The sequence below is a fragment of the Cydia pomonella genome, chromosome 3, assembly GCF_033807575.1.
Source record: "Cydia pomonella isolate Wapato2018A chromosome 3, ilCydPomo1, whole genome shotgun sequence".
NCBI lineage: Eukaryota > Metazoa > Arthropoda > Insecta > Lepidoptera > Tortricidae > Cydia > Cydia pomonella.
The window spans coordinates 25070507-25092240 of record NC_084705.1 but is presented as its reverse complement, the minus strand read 5'-3'; the positions used below and the strand labels follow the sequence as shown (position 1 = coordinate 25092240).

Below are 21734 nucleotides of genomic sequence, written 5' to 3'. Positions count from 1 at the left end.
CCATCCTCGCCTCCGTTTTCGCAATTGCTCTCTAGGGGTAGGACAGACAAGACCACGTGAATAGTGGGGTGCTCTGATTCGGTTTTAGGTGACGTGTCTCGTAGGCTGATATCGCTCCGCCCGCAACTCTGCTGATTTTTCAAATCAAACGCTAGCCACCTTATTATATCAGATTACGATTCCTTTAATATACATACGTCTCAATTGAACTGCTTAGAGACATGTTTTTTCTAGAAACCAATTTTCAAATCTTACTGACCAAAATTTTTTTGGTCAACTCTTTTAACGCTATGTTAAGGATTGTACACCATTTGTGCACGATTATTTTACGCTTTTTGGGAGAAATGCCTCGCATTTTTTACTGTATTTGTTGTTAAAAATGGCAACAGAAAACCTTCATTCAAACTTTTTTCTTATCATTATTAGTAAAGACATGGGGGCACTCCAAATACGAGCTTATACTTTCTGGAACACCCGATATATTATAACTTCTCAACGATTTTTATTTTGATTATTAGTTTGCACAATACAAAAAGGCTTAATTATTTCCATTTTTCTTCTTTTTACATAAAATTGCGCATATCGTTAATATTTACGTTCTGAATGTCTCTTTTTATTCTCTAAAAAAAGGTTCAAATAGTATTTCATTTAATCGTACCTATGGCAGTAATGGCATTAGGTATATTATACAGATACAGAGAAATCATAAATCTAACTCCAGAGAAAATTAATTCACTTGATAGGATATTTCTTCGTTTTACACAGTGCTCCTTGGCCGATAATGTTATTGCACTTTGATTATCTTCTGACTCAGTAACTACTGACGTACGAATAAGTTGTAAGCATGTTTATTTAATGTGAATAAAAAGTTATCCATTTCTAAAAGTTTATTTCAGAAATGTACAAATCAAAAAAGGCCACAACAAAACGGCTTACTTTCTACTGTTCGCCCCAAAAGGGCTTCATTCTGAAATTATATAGTAATTTAAATATATATTTAGATGGATGAAGAAACGTATACAGTACCCTAGCATTTATGTCAACTTACGTTAGTATAATATCGAAAATAAAAGTATAATTACGAAATGGAATCTGTGGGTTTATGTTTTTCTCCATTTCCCAAAAAGGGTTTACAGTGGAAATAAGCCTTTTTGAAAAGACACTCCTCATTTGGCTATACATTTGGTTGACTCTCATATATTATGAGCTTCGTGGGCTCAGCAACACAATAGGTTTCAATTTTATTTTTGTGACGAAGCCTAGTTCTTTTACAACTGATTACAATTTGATCGATTTATACTACATACTTAACGAATTAATAGCATGTCATTCAACAGCGACGTCATAAGTATGGGGTCAAAATCAGAGAGGTGAGCATTTTCGGTTTTGAAATATCTGAGAAATCAAGTTTTGTTTTGAAGAAAATTAACTAGTGGAATATGTTGTGTCATTTGGCATGAACCTTTCCTGTGAAGAGGCACGCACACAAATATATATTTTAGAAATTCTACCTGTTAATAAGAAAAATGCCAGGGCCTTAAATCATTTCGGGAACACTTTTAATTATTTTTTTTAATAATAATATAACCAATGCCATTAATAATCACCGTCAAGAAATTATAATTAACCTGTCCCTCTATCGGTAAATGCTATTATTTTGTATATTTTTATAATAAAAAGACTTATTTTTCAAATTACTCTCTATAGATTTTCAATTAGTGTAAATTTCGTTTCAAAAATTTAATTTATTGTATACATTTGTGCAGTACGTTATCAATTAAATGTTAAATGTAAATACAAATGTTGAAAGGTCATTTCAGGTTGTATATGCAAGATATAACTATAGCATTACTCATTAGTGATAAATTTGCAGTTTTTGTGATGTTCCCGAAAATGATGGGAGTGTTCCCAAAATGACAATGAAGTTCCCTAAATGACGTTTACGTTCCCTAAATGACTACAACGTCTAGTTTTTGCATATTTTGGACATGAATATAATATATACATTTACAGTATTATACCTTTCTTTGTACTTATAGAATGAGCAACACGAGTATCAAAAGTTAAACTCAGTTTTGGCCTTCAAGTATAGAAGCAACCACTTTTGTTTATTTCCCTTGATGCAGTCTTTCTTACCAGGGCACATTCTGCTGATATCATCCCGCTCAAAAAACTTATGAATATCTCCACGAATCTGATTAGTGATTAAAAATGTTGGACGCTTCCGATTAGATATTAAAATGTTGTCATTATTTTTATTTTTGCGTATAAATTGTTTGGTCATATTATTTAAACGATGTTTTTTGATACGGTTGCCACTGACAAGTTTTTGAAAAGCCTCTCGCTGTTTAGAATTTTTTAGTAATTTATCAATGTCTTTTAGTTGGGTTGTCAAAACTTCGCCAAATAATAGACGCTTACGAATTTCAGGAGTAACAGAACATCCTCTTGTTAATTCATCAACTTTGCGAGTAGGCGTATCAGCATTTTTTGGGATGCTCTTTCTTCGCGTCTTCTGTTTCTTTACTTTTTTCGCAACTGATCTATAATTCTTTGCATTTTCTGTATTTTATCTTTCTGTTTTTTAACAGTTCTGTAAGCCTGTGCTTTATCTTTTTTAACCTATTTTCTTCCTGATTTCTTCCTTGACACGCGATTATCGTTTTCTATCTCATTTTCAGAATCTGGTGGGCTCTTAGCTAAAATATTTGCTTTCATCTTTTTTTTCTGTCTATACTTTTGAGATTTTTTCTCCACAACTTTCTTTGTTTCCTCTTCTGTTTTTCAGTCATATCACTAACAGTCTTAACTTTATTTTCAGCCTTCTTTCTTTGGTAATATTTCCTATCTTTCAGTCTCTTCATCTCTCTTTGTTCAGGTGTCATTTTATCTAAAAACTTGCGTTTCCTTGCATTAGCCTTTTCACGATGTTTTTTATAAGCTATACTGTCCTGTTTTGAACGTTTTTTTTTGCTTCTTTTTCTCTTCATTTTTATCATTTTCCATGTTACCCGTATTAAATGGTTCCCTAAAACCAAAATTTTGCATGGTTACATGTTTTTAAAAGCATTAGAGCGTCATTTTGCCCGAAAATTGTCATTTCAGGAACGCCCGTATCATTTCGGGAACGCTAAAGTCATTTCGAGAACGCCTGTCATATACGAGAACGTTTCCGAAATGACCGTTCCCGAAATGACTATCCGATGAATATTTTCATATCACGCTTGACGCCGCCGTGTTAGATATTGGTTTTAGAGGTTAGGAACAAGTGAGCTGTAATATTTATAATAATTTAGCAAAAAGTATGCAAATTTTTGAAAAACTAATCACCAAACAGCGTTCCCGTAGTGACAGGGAATTAAAGTACGCTTCCCACTTACGAAATTAAAAGGTACTTTCCAACAAAATCAATTATTTTTTTCCGTAAACACGGAACACGTCTTTTCCTTTGACTACTGAACTTCACACTGTTGCTCGCTAACGCCACCTAGCGCGTTTTGTTTTAGTTACATCGATCGATGTCCACCGCGCTCACTGAATGATTTAATAAACGTCAGACAGCATTTGAATAGGCAAAATATGAAGAAATTAAACTGTTGTAAATTTAATTTATACGTATATTCGTAATTTAATGATTTTCAAAGGTAATATTAAAAAAAATCAATTTTGAGTCTTAATTTTAAACATTTTTGACTTGTGCCAACTATGAAACATGGTATAAGGACGCGTTCCCGAAATGACTATTTGGACCTTTTTTGTTTAAAATCGAATAAAATATTATCGTAGAAAAATAAATATGATAAGTGCCGTGTAATTATGCGCAGAACCTTCATTTTGAAACAAGTATTTTAGTAATATCACGTTATTTTATTAAGAAAATCTTTGTCAGAAGCATGATTCTCACCTCTCTGATTTTGACCCAATACATCACAGTTATGCGATAAACAAGACATAAAATATTTCATATCAGCAGGTTCTGATATCTCACAGTATTCCTATGACATCAGAAAAAATATTTTGCATACATTTTTATTAGTAAATAAATTTTAATCTCGACAAGTACCTCATGAAACTCATTAATTTCATACAAAACCTCTGAGGATCCAAAATCGCCATAAATACATAGAAGGCTTTGCGAGAATGAGCCGTGTGCATTTCAGAGTGATCCTATCCTATTAATTTTTTTTACACGTCATGAGAAAGAGTTAAAACACGCATTCAAATAAAGAATGACGGACAAATTATTACAGATTTCTCTACTCTAAAAACTTTCGGCAAACTGAATAATACAATTTCTGCAAATTCTAAATTATAAAAATTCCAACAAAAGTAGATTATTATAATATAGAATCAATAATATCGATACTAAAACTGAATGCATCGCTGCAATTGCCAGCTTTTAACGATAATTCAATTCTCCTTTAAATCCGAAATTTGACGATGCCTCTTCAAGCCTATTATTAGCTTATCAATCAATCCATGCAAAAAACAATAGTATCTATAGATGAATGTAAAGAGGATTATGAAGTCCATATGTGGTTTAACGTTGCGGTTCGGTAGCTGCGGTTTCACTACTTACACTGAAGTATCTACTTGCCGGGCTGAATTTGTTTAAACTTTTAATCGTGGTTTTGTTTATTCTGTGTGGTTAAATAATTCTTTTAGGTTGAGATGTTATATTTAATATTACCATTCAAATACTTTCTTCCATGCTAATTTTGCAAAATATAAATTCATATAATTCATTATAGATAAGTAGGTACTTATAAACAAGTTTACAAAATAAGATAAACTACAGTTTAGTGTTCAGAGCTCACTGTTGTGTCCTACTGCTGGGAAAAGGCCTCTTTTTCCATTCGTCTCTGTTTTGTGCTTTATCTGGCCAGCCTCTCAAAAAGGAGTCCAAGTTATCCCGCCATCGCCAACGAGGCCTACCGGCTCCACGGTTAGATTCGTGGGACTCCCACTCAGTGGTTATCTTGGCCCACAAGTCGTCCGGCATTCGACATAATAAATTATAGTTTGAATATAAAGAAAGATAAACTACATTGAGTAATATATGTACGTACGAAGTGAATTGCTTCTAAGTTAATACTACATTACCTATTCCCGAAGGAATAGAAAGAAAGTCATTTTCTGAGGTGGTATCTGCCTGGCAATAGGTCCGGAATGTGATGTGTGTGTGACATGTGAGGAAATTAAAGGTACACGTTCCTTCTGCGATGTTGCGCGCAGCGCGTACCCTACAACGGCGCCCAGCGCACAGCGGACTAAAATGGAATTTGTATCTGTTGCATATATCTGCGCCGGGGGCGCGTCGAGCCTGGGATAAAAATTGAGTACTTTGCGTTATCGATTTAAGAACAAAATGCGACGATTTAGAAGCAGGTTTGGGAAATTGTACATTACGATACACGTGCGAAAAATAGGAAAATCACAACGAGTGGCCACACATTAAAACACGACAGACGGGAGTGTTTTAAATCGAGACGAGCCGACTCGAGAAAATATTTGAATATTTACTAAACTTTACGAATTCAGTGTTAAACATAATTAAGTATGTTTGTCATTCATACGTCACACGCAAAGCTCTTAAGAATACTTGTTCTAGACGTTAAGGTTCATTTTGGAGTGAAGGTGTTAGAAGAAATTAAAACAGGTCCATACGCTTATGACTATTTATTGCAACTAAAAATGCAGCGGTGGGATGGCTCATCATAGGTACATATAGGTATACATGTATAGGTGCGTATAGCTAATCAAATTTCGACTTAACATATCGCCCACCAAAAACAACAGTTTTTAAACCAAGCTCTAGAATGAGTAAGAAAATATTCGTTGACCTAAACCCGCATAATAACACCAGTACATTGTAAACTTTAACCGAAAAAACATAGGGCATAAAAATCTAGTCGATTAAGTTAACAACTAACAGTCGACATGCAAACTATGAAACCAAATAGTCATAAAAACTATAGTTCCTTACTCAATACAATTTAAACTACTGTATCGGCGGTAATTATCTAATCTAACAAAATGTAGGTACATTTTATTCATTGGAAACACAATATCGATCTATGGTCGGGCCGTAGAAAATATTATTATATCACGAACAAGTTAGCTTGGTGCTAATTACGTACTACATAACTAGTCAAGCTAGGTACCCACAAAATGTGTTCTAACTAATTAATAATGTAAAAGAAGTAAACAAATCCCATCACCCAAGTGCTCGTTTACATTTAAGAGGTGTATGAACATATTATGTTATCAACCATGAATGAACTGCTTTGAACCTTAGATTCATAGAATTAAAGTATAATTTCAATAGTAAATGTTTCCTAATTAGTTCATTTCGCGTCTAAATAATGTAAACTGAGCAATTTAACAAAATAATATAAGCAAATATATCACAAATATTAAAAGCGATCTGACATAGGGCATGTAACATGTAACATTTTTTACGTACTTACGACTATAAATTTATTTTATCTTAGAAAATAACATTTTGTTTGCTAACACGGTTAACACGATTCAATTGTAATGGACTGTATGGATTGTTTTAGTTACTAAATACAAAACTTAATGTTAGCTAAACAAACTTTTTAGTAAATAATGTTTATGATTAAGTACGAACATGGAAACTCGTTACATCTTATTTTTCACAAACAATCTAGTGAACACACTCGAGTATAAATCTTACTCTAACATAATAAAGTCTTTTAAATGATGTTTGATGTTGACGAAATAATAACGAGTGGTTTATTTGTTAAATAACCACTTAAATCATCTCAATGATTACAAGTTACGTTTATAGGTAAGTATGCACATGTATTGAGATACGCAACGGGAAAGCGGTTATGTAATGAACGTTTAACCTTAGTTACTTAGGTATTCGCGACTATACCTAAGTCTGATTGAGATGCTACCTGAAAAATAGGTATTTACTTTTAAACTGTAATTGGATGTAAGTATTTTAAAGGCTGAACGCCCACCCTTTTGGACTCAGGTTTGTAGATCACGATGGTGATATACAAGCGTGCGGTTTATATGTAAAGTAGTGGTAAGCGGAAACTGTAGCCTCTTCCAGAATACATGTTCTGCAGCCGAGCGTAACTTGTCTGATAGTTGCCTTTAAACAGATAATCCAACATATTATGCTTCGAATGTATATCATTATAATCAGAATTTCTATGTGCAAAGTTCTTACGGAAGCCTCTTTTATCATTAGTTTTTTGATATGTTGCTTTGCTTGTTCTTTTATGGAAGAGCTGTTAAGGCCGCCAACGACCCTCAACAGACCAGGTTTATCTAAGTATGGGGTCAGTGTGATTAAACAACTTTTTGCCTGAATTTCACCTTTCCTTTTCAGATGCTTAATTTTATCTTCATATACCAAAATATATTGGTAGTATCTTATACATCTCATTTCTATTTTTTCCATTTCAGCTGCTCCTCGACTTGTCTTGGTTTTCCCTTCTTCTTCTCTCGTCTTCAGTAAGTTTGAGAGCTCATGCAATAGCTCTGCACACAAGGCTGCGGCGTAAAGTTCTAATTTCGGACTACTCACGACTCTCGCATAAACTACTGCGGCGTCAACAACGAATGATGCGTCAGGGAACCCATGCAGTTGTAAATCCTTGCAGCCTGCTGTGATTTTCATCCACCGTGAGACTCCGATCATTTGCAGTTCGTTCAGCTCATCCCGGTAAGTAACCCATTCATTAACCAATTCACTGGGCAGTTCTTCATCCCACCCATGGTTGCAAAGCCATAATTTCTGTATCATGACTTTCGCTGTTATGACGACTGGAGCTAGCCATCCTAAGGGATCGAAGCGACTGGCCACATCTGATAAAACTAACCTTTTTGTTACAGGATTCCTGAGTTCCGGTAAGTTCACCGTTATTTTAAAGGTGTCTTCGTTCCTGTCCCAGGTAAGTCCAAGTATTTTTATTACCTTATCTTGCTTTATTTCCAGACTGTTCACTGTATCTTTACTGTCACTAACCTCTTGTAAGTACTTTAACAACTCTTCAGAGTTGCTTAAACATTTCTGTATGTGAAAGCCACCTTTCTTTAATAACTTGTTAACTTCATTGCATATTACCTTCATTTCAGATAAGTATTCATGGCCAGTCAACAAGTCGTCCATGTAGACGAAGTCCTTACCAACTGCCGCGCTTCGTAGATACCTTTCAGATTCATTATCAGCTAATTGAAGTAGCGTTCGTACTGCTAACCAAAGTACCGCGGCGGTTCCAGAAGTGACTGTTAACAGCTGATTACTTTCCAAGTTGCCATAAGCTTCGTCTTGCCACACTATTCGCTGTAAATCGGTATGGTTGTTTGTCATTCTTACTTGACGATACATCTTGACTATATCGCCTACCACACAGATTTTGTGACATCTCCAGCGAATGATGAGGCTGCGTAAGTCAGGTTGCAAGGTAGGCCCCACGAGCATGCTGTCAGTTAAGGATCGACCGTTGTATCCGTTCAACGACGCACCGTATACAGCCCGTACCCTTGTGGCGTCCTTGTCCTCACGAATGATAGGGTGTTGGGCTAAGTAAATCCCTTCCCTTTCATCTTCCTTCTCTTCTTTCTTCATATGACCTAAATTCAAACATTCATTGGTGACTTTCGTGAATTCTTCCTTTAGTTTTCCATTTCTCTGGAACTTCCTTTCTAGTTGTTGGAATTTGTTAGTTGCTTGTTGCTTTGTTTCACCGCAAACCTTTATTGTTTCTTGTTTTGTTTGTTTCAGAGGCAGATGTACTTCATAGTCTTCATACTTACCTGTTTCATCTCTTACTGTTGTATTTTTGGAGATTTCTTCACAACTTTCTTCCTCCTTAGACCAAGCTTTCTTGGTTGTGTAAAGTTGTATTTCCAATTCCCAGAATTTTCTTAGTAGATTGTCTTCTTCCTTGATCTGTCTTGTGATGTGAAAGCTCCTGACATAATGAGACCTGTTTGAATTTACCTCAATATCACCTGACAAGATCCACCCGAGACGGGTGTGCTGCGCGATTACGTCACCTGGCCCCCTAATCAAACCACTATCTATTATCTTTGCATAGATTTTCGTACTAAGTAAAATATCTATCCTACCTGGTACGTTGAAGGTGGGGTCAGCCAGATGTAAATCCTTAAGCTGTGGCCAATTATAGCCTCTAATTTCCCTTTCAGGTAAGAAACGCGTTATAGACCTCAATACATATGCGTTGTTTACATTAAATGAGAAATTTGTATCATATCTAGACGTAATCTGTAAATCTACTAAGTGCTTAAGAGATGTGCGATTACCTTCACCAACACCAAACATGACGCCGCTGATCTCGTTTTTCTTTAAACCTAATAAATCGACGACTCTTGATGTTACCAGTGACACCTCTGAACCTGGATCAATGAGAGCACGGAAGACGTGTGACTGACCTGAACTCGATGTAACATCTACCAGTGCTGTGGCTAACCATACATTCTCACCAGGCTGTTCCCCGCTTGCCACATGCGCTGTAACCTTGGTGACAAACTTTTCTTCGTTTGTGTGTGCAGGCGGATCCTCTTTCGTTGCAGTTGTAACCTGTTTATCTTCACTTACTTGCTTCTTTTCTCTATGTAATAAGGAGTGGTGTTTTCTTTTACAGATTTGACATGTCGTGCGTTGTTTGCATTTAAACACGGTGTGATTCGGTATAAGACAATTATAGCACAAGTTGTTGCCTTGAACGTGGCTATATCTCTCTTCAATGGGTAGCTTACTAAACTGCTTACAATTATGTATGTAGTGCTTTTCTTTGCAGAAGGTGCATTGCAGATCATCGTTGCTTGCCGTTGTATGAAATGACTTCGGTTTAATACTCGGTGGTTGTTTGTAACTTCTACTTGCAGGTTCTACCATCTCTAGTGTGCGAAACCGCGTTTCCAAGAATTGCTTCAATCTTTCAAATCCAGGCAGATCATCAGAACTATCTTCACTAATTGTCTCTTCCCACTGTTTATGACTGCTTACATCTAACTTAGATATGACGACAAACGTGACGATTGCACCCCACTGATCGGTAGGCAAACCCAAATTCTTCAGCGCGTTCATACATTCAACAGTAGTATCTAACAGCTGCTTAATCACAGAAGCCGATTCTTGAGATAACGCTCGTTGTCCAAAAAGCTTCTTAAACACGGTATTCGCGATATATCTCTTGTTATTATATCTCTTTTTCAGAATAGCCCACGCCTCAGTATAATTCTCTCCGGTGATTGAGAACTGCCGTAATAATACTTCAGCATCGCCCGTCATACTACTTTTTAGGTAGTGTAATTTCTGTACGTTTTCTAATGACGAGTTGTTATGAATTAATGCCACAAAAAGATCGTGAAATGATTGCCACTCTGTATAATTCCCACTAAAAGTCGGTATGGAAATTCTAGGCAAACGGACTTCACTATTGGATGTACTTGTGTTACTCACAGTGATTTGGTTGGACGTGTTTACAGGTGCGATTTCAGAACTAAGCTTCAATAACGCCGTCTTTAACTCTCCTTTATATGTATAAACTAACTCCTCAAACTGGTCGAACATATCATCGGCGAAGTACGGAAGTAATTGTCTATCTTCTATTGAAATCGATAAGAGTATCTCCTCGTGAACTGTCTTAAACTCCTTCCAATATGTATCTAAAGTATCCATTCTTCCTTGTACATATCCAATAGTTATCCTTTCCTTAGGCGACTTTTTGTAGTTGCTATAAGCCTTTTTTATCTTTTCATAAGTATCTTTCTGAAGTAATATACGTTTTTCTATTTGCTCCATTGTGTAATTTCACTGCCACAATATCACCAAATTAAAATACAGAATCACTAAGTTCTAGAATGTTCCAACGCGGCACTCACTTTTTACCGTGTAGGGTAAGCGCATAAGTACGTAGGTAATTTCGCGCTGCATATAAGTACGTAATGTCCACTGCTATCTTATTTTGCCGCTGTATATGTATAAATGCACTATTCCACTGTCCCTTGAAACATGCCAAATCACTCAGTTCAATTTAGTTCGAACAATAACGATTGTAGAAACATTTTGTTGTAAATCCCAAAGTTACCAATCTATATCGTTCTTTTCACTTTAATTCACTTTAACACTTTATTATCCGCTTTATTGTCCACTTTTTTGCACTGATTTGTCCATATTTAACTCCAAATTACATTAAATTCACTCCGCGAAATAGGTCACCGTAAATGATATCCGTGGTCGATGGACCATATGTTCTAGACGTTAAGGTTCATTTTGGAGTGAAGGTGTTAGAAGAAATTAAAACAGGTCCATACGCTTATGACTATTTATTGCAACTAAAAATGCAGCGGTGGGATGGCTCATCATAGGTACATATAGGTATACATGTATAGGTGCGTATAGCTAATCAAATTTCGACTTAACAATACTTTAAAACTAAAAATGGAAAAATAAAAACTTTTTACAATAAAAAGGAAACCGAAATCAAAAATAATGAAATAGAATATTAAAAAATAATGAAGTATAACCAACTCAACTATGTAAGATGGGCAGACACATACTCGGATGGCTATAAGGCCGAATGTGGAGTAAGGCAGGGTGGATTAACGTCACCGTTGCTATTCAATATTTATGTGAACCAGCTGATCGTTGAGCTCAGTGGCACCAGGGTCGGATGTTCTATAGGTGGTAAAATGGTAAACAACATCAGTTACGCTGATGACATGGTGCTACTGGGCCCAACGGTTGGTGCTATTAATAAACTGCTCAGTGTATGTGAGGCGTATGCAAATTCCCATGGGCTCTGCTATAACGCCAAAAAGAGTGAGCTACTTATATTCCGGGCGAGCCGTAGGAGTCCATCGGAGGTGCCACCAGTGACTCTTTGTGGAACCGTTTTGAGTAGGGTTACTCAATTTAAGTATCTCGGCCATATTGTAACAGAAGACCTCACAGATGATGATGATATTGAGCGGGAGCGTAGGGCGCTGGCAGTAAGGACGAATATGTTGATCCGCAGGTTTGCGCGTAGTAACGCTCAGGTGAAGCGAACGCTATTTAAGTCATACTGCCAAACGTTCTACGCGTGCAGCCTGTGGATCAAATACACGAAGCGGACTTACGGCGCCCTACGTGTCCAATTCAATAATGGGTACAGAATGCTGTTGGGGCTGCCTCGGTTTTGCAGTGCTTCTGGGATGTTTGCGGAGGCACGAATGGATGATTTCTACGCCATTATGAGAAAACGCACAGCATCTCAGATGCACCGATTGAGGAACAGCTCCAACAGTTTTCTAACCGAAATTGGCGAGAGGCTTGATAATCCTTTTTGTAAGTGTTGGGCCTCAATGCATGTCCCAATCTACCGGATGGATAAATGAGGTATAATATTTTTATGAATTAATTTAATCTAATTGTAAATAATGTATGTACTTAAATATAAATTGTTTTGTCAATACTAACATAGTGATAAGTAATAGTGTACCTAACATATGGATCTTGGATGTCCGAAATAAAGTCTTAATAAAAAAAAAATAAAAAAAAATACATTACTTACTCAAAAATATTGTATTTCATTCTTTCTATCATATCGTGTTTATATCTTTACTTTAAGTTCTTGTTTTATTATGTTTTTCCTAGTGTTTAGTTATTCATAAATAATAAAATATACACTAGCTTTTCGGTGAAGGAAAACATCGTGAGGAAACCTCCATACATCTGCGAAGAGTGGCTGCGTGGGGACTATAGCCCGAGCTCTCTCGCGCATGAGAGGAGCCCTGTGCCCAGCAGTGGGACGTATATAGGCTGAATTATTGTTATTAAGTATTTAATAAAATATTATCCTTATTTCCATCTATTTTCTTCGGTTATAGCACCAGAGGAAGGCCCATCGTTAGTGGAATGTGGTGGTATGACATCATCGGCTCTGCGGGTGAGCTGGCAGCCCATTCCACCGCACAAACAGGCTGGAGCACTCATCGGATATACAGTGTTATATGCAGCGCAAGGTTTGTGATGATTCGGTTTCATTTTTAATAGGCCTGTAGAGTATTTTGTTCAATTCAGGAGACTAGTGCTAACTCCGAATTCATGTTTTGTTTTCATAAACTTAAAACAAAGTTGTAATCAAACTATGTACTACATGAGATTTAACTAATGCATATTTATGTTATTTTATTTACTTAGTGCAAATGGAGCAGCCTGTATCGAGTAAGCGAGGACCGGTTCTTGTTTTGCTCGGCCGGCCGGTATGATAACAGACGCGCTCAGTTTGTGATATTTGCAATCATAATGTCATTTACGAATTAGATGTGTATATTATGTGTATTGCATTGTATAGCTAATTATTAAATACTGCGGAATGGAGTATCGAGACAAATATTCTTGTGATTTATCTGTAATAAATAAAATAAAATTATAGTGAGGCCACTTAAAAAAAAAAGATGAACATGATACTCCAGGTATACCTCTTCCTCCTCCTCCTCTTCAGTAGGCCGTAACGTACCCTACACCCGTTTCTAACTACGGGCGCAAAACAGGTCATCTAGTTTAATGGAATAGGCACAGACAGTGGAAGAAGGTAAATAGGTTTTAGTAACAGAAGAATCGTGTTCGATACATCATACCAAACCATTTCGATAAATATTCTAATACAAATCGTATGCAAGTTCTCTTTTTAGTCAGCATTAATGAATGACTAATCTATTGTCGTCAAAATGTATCGATCGCTCATACTATTCGACCTATCCGGAATTATGACAGATTAGAATTGAGGCCATGTTTTCGGCTGTGATCCGATTTACGGACCAATAGGCACGTGCCTGAACAGCATTAAAAAGGTAGCACCTAAAAATAATGTTGGCTATAAGCAATACATAAAGTCTTGGGGACACGTAATCCTGTCAAACAATTATTTCTCTGAAAAAATTATTAGCAGGATTTAATGGAGCCGTATTTCGTTGAACTGGTACCATTATTTTCGGGAAAGTTTAGGTATCCTTGTATGAATGGCATTTATAAACAGATTGAGTAAAATACTCACGAAAACAATACCACATTTCTGAGGGAAACTATAGTCTATTTTATTTGAATGAAAATATGTTTGACGTTATCTGAACAGAAATTGTAAATATATGTCTAAATTATGTTTGGTACATTAGTTGCTATACCTAAATAGTAGTTGTTAGAAAGTATAACTCACCTATGATTTGGATAAAATATATGGCACGACCCTTTGCTTCGTGCGATGCTTTTGAGAACGGTTGCTCCATGTCAGATGTTATGGCAGATATACTTCTCGTATACATATATCACAGTGTATTTTATAGAGGGTATTTTCCGACTTCTAGTCTCTCTGCAAAGTGAATATGTAGGTCGTACTAAAAGCTTTTAGCTATGGAATCATCTCTGAAATTGCTAAAAAGGTTATACAGAGTTTAGCTGAAAATAATACGAGTATACACTGTGTTTTTTTTTATTTCCGTTAATTTCAAGGGTGCATCCCTGAGCTTAAATTAAATAACTTTCTCAAAGACACCAGTATTCTAATTAACTCCATTTCGGATCTTATAAAGCCCTTACGAGTGCACTTGCCTTAGGGCCTGTTTACATTTTGATTAGTGTTTAGTACGAGTTCAAACATTTGCTACTAAACGTAAGTACTATCTCGGACAATCGATGTTCGAAATGACATTGATGTGTCACAGTTTTTAATTGTTTAGTTGAGTTAAATGTAATGTCCGTGTTATAACAACGCTATATGCAACATTGAACTACTTTTTATAAAAATAATTAAAAAATAACAAAAAAAATTTTTTTTTACAAAATTAACTATGCCAGTTAGTTTCCTTAAACGTACTTACCGATACCCCGAAGTTAACGGAATTCAATAAAAACATGGTGTATCTTAAAAGTGTTCTACATTTGTATTATGGTTAGGTACTCGTATGTTTATGGTATTAAAATTAAGTCTGTTCTTGACCTACTTACATGTTTAATTCACCTCTAAGAACATTGTTTGACGTACAAAAAATACCTTGAATTATTTACTACGAGTATAACCCTTGATACTCATTGAAACGTACTAGTTATACATTCCTGCTTAATTATAACTAGCGACCCGCCGCCCCGGATTCGTACGGGTAGTAAAGCGTAAGAGAATCGAGTCACTTTGGTACAGGACACATCCCGCCTGATTTTTTTTTTTTTAATTTACGATACCTCCTAAGATATTAATGTAAAATGTATGGTGTAAAGGGTTATTATAATATGTATGAAATGCTTAAGAAGAAGAAAATATCGATATTTGATGACTTTTTGATCTATCGAATAGTATTTTTTAAATAATTTTTCGCAAAAAAGTATAAATATCCACTTTTTCTTCGATTCGCCCCATAGTGCGGCGGGGGACTTTGTTTTATAAGGTGTACCTAGTGCTGCGAAAGAGTGGTTAAGTACAAAAATAGGAATCCTTAGCGAATTTATCGAAAAGAAACTTTTTGATTTTATTCGCGGAACATTGTGTTATTAGAATACTTATTTTCTTATTTCGCAGGTCGCCAGTGGCACAACGCAACAACACTAGTCACGGAGCTTAGACTCCAAGGCCTTTCCAAGTTCACTAACTACACAATCAAAGTAGCGGGCTTCTCGAACTACGGCCTCGGCCCATTCTCGTTCCCTATTGTTTGTGCCACACTACAGGACGGTAAGTTACACTGGACGAAAACTTAGGGATTGCTTTGACAAAGTTTAGCATTGTTCAGAGTATTGACTGGGTAAGTTTTGGAGACTTCCTTGTAATTTTATATATTTACAATAAGTGTATCATATTTCTTCTTTGAATTTTATTTCAAAATATTTAAAAAGTACCTAAACTAACTAAAATAGAGCGTGAAAAGTAACTATATACTACATACATCATTACTTATTAAAAGTACACTAAATACATGATTTAAATACTGGGATATTTGTATGAAAGAACATAAGGAATTAATGAGGCATGCTGAAACCTGTTAGATTCAATTTCGTTTAATATTTTGGTTCGTTGAAGTTTTTTTATCTACACATCTTAGTTATTTAGAAAACCAACCGAGTATGTACTCGGTTGTATGTACTTATTCGCACAATTGAAGTCAAAAAAAGAAGAAGAAAAAGTCATAGGAAGTCTATGAATAACAAAAAAACTGGCCAAGAGTATGTCGGGCCATGCTCGGTGTAGGGTTCCGTCCTGTAGTTGCTGCATACCTGCTTGTCACAATAGGCTGCCTTGAACGGGACGGAACGATTATGTGGTATTCTGTGTATAACAAGCAAAAGAGAGTACCTTTGGAGCACTTTTACTAAGAAGGGAAGATTTTTTGCAATAACTATTAAATAAAAAAATAAAAAACCCTCTGCGCTATATGTAACAAAAATCAGGTTTATGCCAAAAATGCCTTACTACTTTTAAACTGCTCTACTCTTCAAACTGCTGGATCGCTTCCTATTAAACATATCTAAGAACCACCGCAAGGAAACTCGCATTCACGTAAAAAACGGTCCATCCGTTGTGTATTTTTGTATTGTATTTTTTATTTTGCTACTTATCTACGAAATATTATCAGCTTTTCGGTGAAGTAAAACATCGTGAGGAAACCGGACTAATCCACATAAGGCCTAGTTTGTCCTCTAAGTTGGAAGATCAGATGGCAAAACCAGTGCCTACGCCAATTTTTGCGATTGGTTGCCAAGCCGCCAAGGCAAGCAAAAAGCTGGGAAAATACGAGGAAAATGATGATTTTTTTATTTTATCATTCTGTTGCCATGATTGATTTATGTATCCGTGCCAAATTTCTAGCTTTCTAGCACTAATGATCACGGAGCAAAACCGCGGACGGACAGACAGACGGACTTGGCGAAACTATAGATAGGCGTTCCTATTTGACTGCAAAACCCTAAAAAAGACTAATTTTAAGTAATACTCGTATTTTCAGTTCCTGAAGCACCAGCCGAAATCAAACTTCTATCACAATCATCCAATGCATTGCTGGTCAGTTGGAAAAAACCAAACCAACCCAATGGGAGATTACTTCACTACACTGTTTACTGCAAGCCTGCATCAAGGTAAAAACATACATTTACGACTTGACAATAGTTGTACTAACATACTAATGTCAAGATATTTACAGCAATGATGGCCCGCAATCATACCGCGTGGACACCCAGCCTAATACTGATGCTTATGAAAGAACTCAGACCATGGAGCTCAAAGGACTCACAGAAGGAAGACAGTACGATGTCTGGGTTACCGCCAGTACTTCTATAGGAGAAGGTCCAGAGAGCAGGAGGGTTACCAACACGCCTTCTCAAAGAGGTAATACAACTAAATGGTTTGACAAGTCTTTTTCAATCAACCAACATTATCCGCTAAGGTTGCTAACATACAACCAGCAATGTTTTCTAATCCTCCCTTCTCCTAACAGTAGTCGCAGGCGTGGCATCGTTAGGCGGAGAGGTATCTGTCGCAGTCAGGAACTCCCTCCTCTTGGAGTGCAAGAGCGTTGGCGCTCCACCGCCAAGGACAGTCTGGTACCACAATCAAAACATCATCACACATCATCCTAGGTTCACCAGAAATAGAGATGATAGTTTATTGATCAAAAGTAAGTGCATCATATTAATCGCCTGTATAATAATGAATGGTGATATTATCCTAATATGTTGTATAATGGAGCTGGAACGGTTTTTTACGTGTTTTTTTTTTTTGCTAGGTATTGACCAAGCTCTCAGCGGCAACTACACATGCCTAGCCAAAAACCTCTACGGATCTGACTCCGTAGTCTATCAAGTCAAAGTTTTGCCCTTGCCTGATCCCCCAAGTTTGAGAGCCACGCCATACAAGGATTCAGTTGTTGTCCAGTGGGACGAAATAAGAGTCCACAGCAACGAGTCATTGGCTTATGGTATTAGTAAGTATTACAATTAAATTAATAAAACAATTTGAATCTTGCTGAAAATATACTTTTTTCGTGAGTTTACTACATTTATTCTTAATTATCCTGAATTGATTTTGTATTTTTTTTAATTACTAGGTACATTATGTTTAAATTGTTAATGCACTGAATATATGAGTTGTAATACATATATATTACAGCTTACAACCTTACCTGGAGGGAAGGTGATGGCCCATGGCAAGAGGCTTGGCCGGTGGCTAGAGAATCCCGACTACCAGGAGTTCAACAGCATACTCTGATTGGTCTCAAGTGTGGAACTAAGTATTCAGTCAGGGTCACCGCCACCGATTCCGTTGGAACGTCTATTCCTGCTCAAGCCGATGTTATGACTTTAGGAGGAGGTAAGTTGCAGTTACGTACCTTAGGTGTATGTTGCACTTGGTTTGTAAATAATTAGTTTTAATCAAAAATGTGCTTCAATAGCGCCAGTCCCCCCTCCCTCCACCGACTGGTTATGGAGCAATGCCACCCACATCTACATTCAACTCAGCGGCTGGGATGATGGCGGTTGTGACGTCACAAAATGGGACGTGGAATATCGGCCTCTAGGATCGAACCTATGGCATAGAGCGGAGAATAAAGCAGTAAGTTTAAATCACAACACTCAGTAGCCTATTATCTGTTAAATTGTTCGCATTTAGTCCTTGTTTTCTATTGGCTGGAGGAGTATAATTATTATATTATTGTAACTTCTAAAATGCAATTAATGTTTCTTTTTTTGTTTATGATCTATATGGGTATAATACTAATATTTGTTTCGTAGCCTGTCGATATGAACATGGGCTGGAGTTTCTACCAAGCTCCTCCTCTTCGTGCAATGCCGACATCTTTTGCAATCGGACCTCTCTCTCCAGCGAATTGGTATCAGCTGAAAGTGACGGCTACAAATGATGCTGGAGTTGCTTCCACCGTTTACACATTTGCTACGAAGAATGTGGATGGAGGTTAGTAGGTTGTGATGGATAACATTTTTGAACATTAGTATACAATATACAATTACCACTTAGTTACTTAGTTTCTTGGCACGTGTACAAAAATATAGTGACAAATAAATACAACGTTTACGTAAAATATGGAAGAAGGATCTCGATTATGTAAACTTTTAAACCTGCCGTGAATAGAGATGGGTAATTAGTAAATACTCACGAGTAAATACTGAGTATTTACTTAATTTAGCAGTATTTACTCGTTTATACCCAAATTGGTGGGTATAAACTATTTAGAGTGCTGAAAGGGGCATATAAATTTGAAATAGGTGTATTTTGTAAGCCGCTGCTGGATTAAGTACTCAAAATTGTAAGAAATATTTTTTTAAGGGGGAAACTCCACAACTATTTGTAACAAAAAATATTCAGAACCACCAACGTGTTACCATCAATAGAAATTCCATAGTCCCATATTTTTAAGGTGGGTGTTCTTTTAAAAACAAAATTGTTAACTACACATTATCACAAATTGCCTCTCATTGACGGTTCCTCTTTTTTTTTTCAAAAATTAAGCGTCCTATATACTTGTTATTATGTAAATATTGTGAATATACGTTAACACTCTTCAATAAAAAACAATGTAGTTCTTAAATCTCGATTTTTTTAATACCTTATTAGTAGTACTTATTACTCACCTAAATGAGGAAATACGAGTATTTATCGGGTGCTTTGAGTAAATACTGAGTATTTGTCAGTATTTACTCAAAGCACCCCTACGCATCTCTAGCCACGAAGTTCGTACAAACAACCCTCAACTACTGAATATTAGCGAATCCTAAATCAACCCCAAAATCTTTGAACTCAAACATAATTATTAAAGGTATTCAATCTCGTGAAGTCGAATTTGCCGATAATTTCGCTTTAACTTTAATTAGAAACCCGACAAGCGCAGGCTTTCCACAAATATCATATAGCAACCTCGTATATGTAGGTATATGCTACCGTAAAAACCCGTTTTAAGTAAAAACGCGTTTTTTCTAGTTAAAATTAAATCTAGTTTTTGCCAAGTGCCTTGGTGAAAACTAGTTTTGACTAGTTGTACAAAATTAATTTCTATACTATTTGACTAGACATAACGCGTTTTAATAGTTAAAACTAGTTTATTTTATTTTATTACGGCGTTACATTTTCATTAAAAACTGGTTTTTATGGTGATATATAGATTGGAGTTTCAAGTGTTTGAAACTCGTAAGCTGTCCAAAGTGGAATGAGTAAAATCTCAATGCCTAATCGTTTAAAAAGAGAATACACTGTCTTTAATGATTTAATATTATACAGTGTCCCGAGGTGCGTCATCCCCTGCGCCCCGATATCTTATTTCCTCTGTCCAAAAACTTAGTTAAAGGCTTTAACTAAGCTAAAACATCACGTGCCACTATTATAACGATGCTTGCTATATTTCTTTTAAATAAATAAAGCAATTTTTTCCCAGACTACGGAAAGGGTTATGATTTTAGTGTATATTTGTGTGTAATGTATGAATGTATATATATAATTATGTGGGTATGTTTGTGTCATTTGTTCTATTACTATAAATCAAACACTAAGGTAGTTTGAAATACCATTTTTTTCTCAAATATATATTTTTATGTTAACACTCCAACCGTAACATAAAATTTTTGTTTAACAAGCCACTTCAACAACCAATCATTTAACAACCACATAACCGCACTGGCTGTCGGTTTGTAGATTTCTAATTAAAACTGCGGATAGGCGGTTGCTAACTTTAGGGTTTGAAATAATTCTCATTTTAGACTAAACTCGAAGCAAATAAGCACTGAGGAACTTGAAATAGTAGATAAACGGTTATATAACCGATTTTATGTTTAACATTGTAGTAATTGAAACTTGTTGATAAATAATTGAATTTATAGAACTATGCGGTAAGCAGTAGAATTGCTTAAGCGGGCCATGTTTCCAAATTAATTTGAAGTTCTTAAAATTATCTTCACAACGAAACTGTGTTCAGTTTATATAGTAGTAATAATAGTACATTGTTGAAGAGGCTAGAAAGTGATTAACAGATGGACGAGTTAGTTTGAGCGCCGACCTGTCAGGGAGGCCCTCGAAAATACGGGTCCATCTATTGCACTTTCGGCCCAGTCATTACAAAGTGCTTTACAGAACTAGTGTGAGGAAATGTATTCGTTTATGTTCTATGTACATATTTTCAAATCCTTTTACAGGAGACAATATATCCTTATTCTTACCTGCTTTAACTGAAAATTTATAACGACTATCCTCGCGGTCACTTTAATTTCTGTAGGCATAACCAAACATGCTTATTATTAATATTAACACTATTTATAATAAGAAAAATGTTAACCATCTTCGTAACATCTCGCCTATTTGAATTTTATAAGGCGTTTTTATTAACGCATAAAAGCCCTTTATACGATGAGTTGATGTACCTAAAACAACTACCTACATCTTTCACCACACCCTTATTTTTAAAGGGATCATATGCACTACCACGAAATGACCTAATGAACTTGACGCGCTGAGACTGGTTGACTTAACCAATCAGTCAGTGGAAAGTTTTTACTTGTAATGTTTTAGTTTTACTAGATAGACTACACTTTTGTGTAGTCTATCTAGTAAAACTAAAACATTACTGTATTGTAGGTAACAAAGGCGAATTGATCTCTTAGAAGAAGCTTTTTCAGCTTACCTCTAAACATCTACTGCTACTAGGGATTGAGTATGGAGATATAGATTTACAGCTAACATCACTTTAAGATAAAG

General features: G+C 36.0%; 1 protein-coding gene across 2 annotated transcripts in view; it reads left to right on the top strand.

The window, feature by feature from the left end:
* Positions 1-21734, top strand: part of LOC133516385 (cell adhesion molecule Dscam2-like) — an 85549-nt gene that overhangs the window by 47996 nt on the left and 15819 nt on the right. For both annotated transcript variants that reach the window (XM_061849290.1, XM_061849291.1), the window contains exons 19-27: positions 12883-13017; positions 15564-15716; positions 16984-17113; positions 17179-17363; positions 17473-17652; positions 17761-17958; positions 18144-18344; positions 18427-18587; positions 18767-18947. In XM_061849290.1, the coding sequence (XP_061705274.1) occupies positions 12883-13017; positions 15564-15716; positions 16984-17113; positions 17179-17363; positions 17473-17652; positions 17761-17958; positions 18144-18344; positions 18427-18587; positions 18767-18947 (1524 nt within the window). The remainder of the gene's footprint in view (positions 1-12882; positions 13018-15563; positions 15717-16983; positions 17114-17178; positions 17364-17472; positions 17653-17760; positions 17959-18143; positions 18345-18426; positions 18588-18766; positions 18948-21734) is intronic.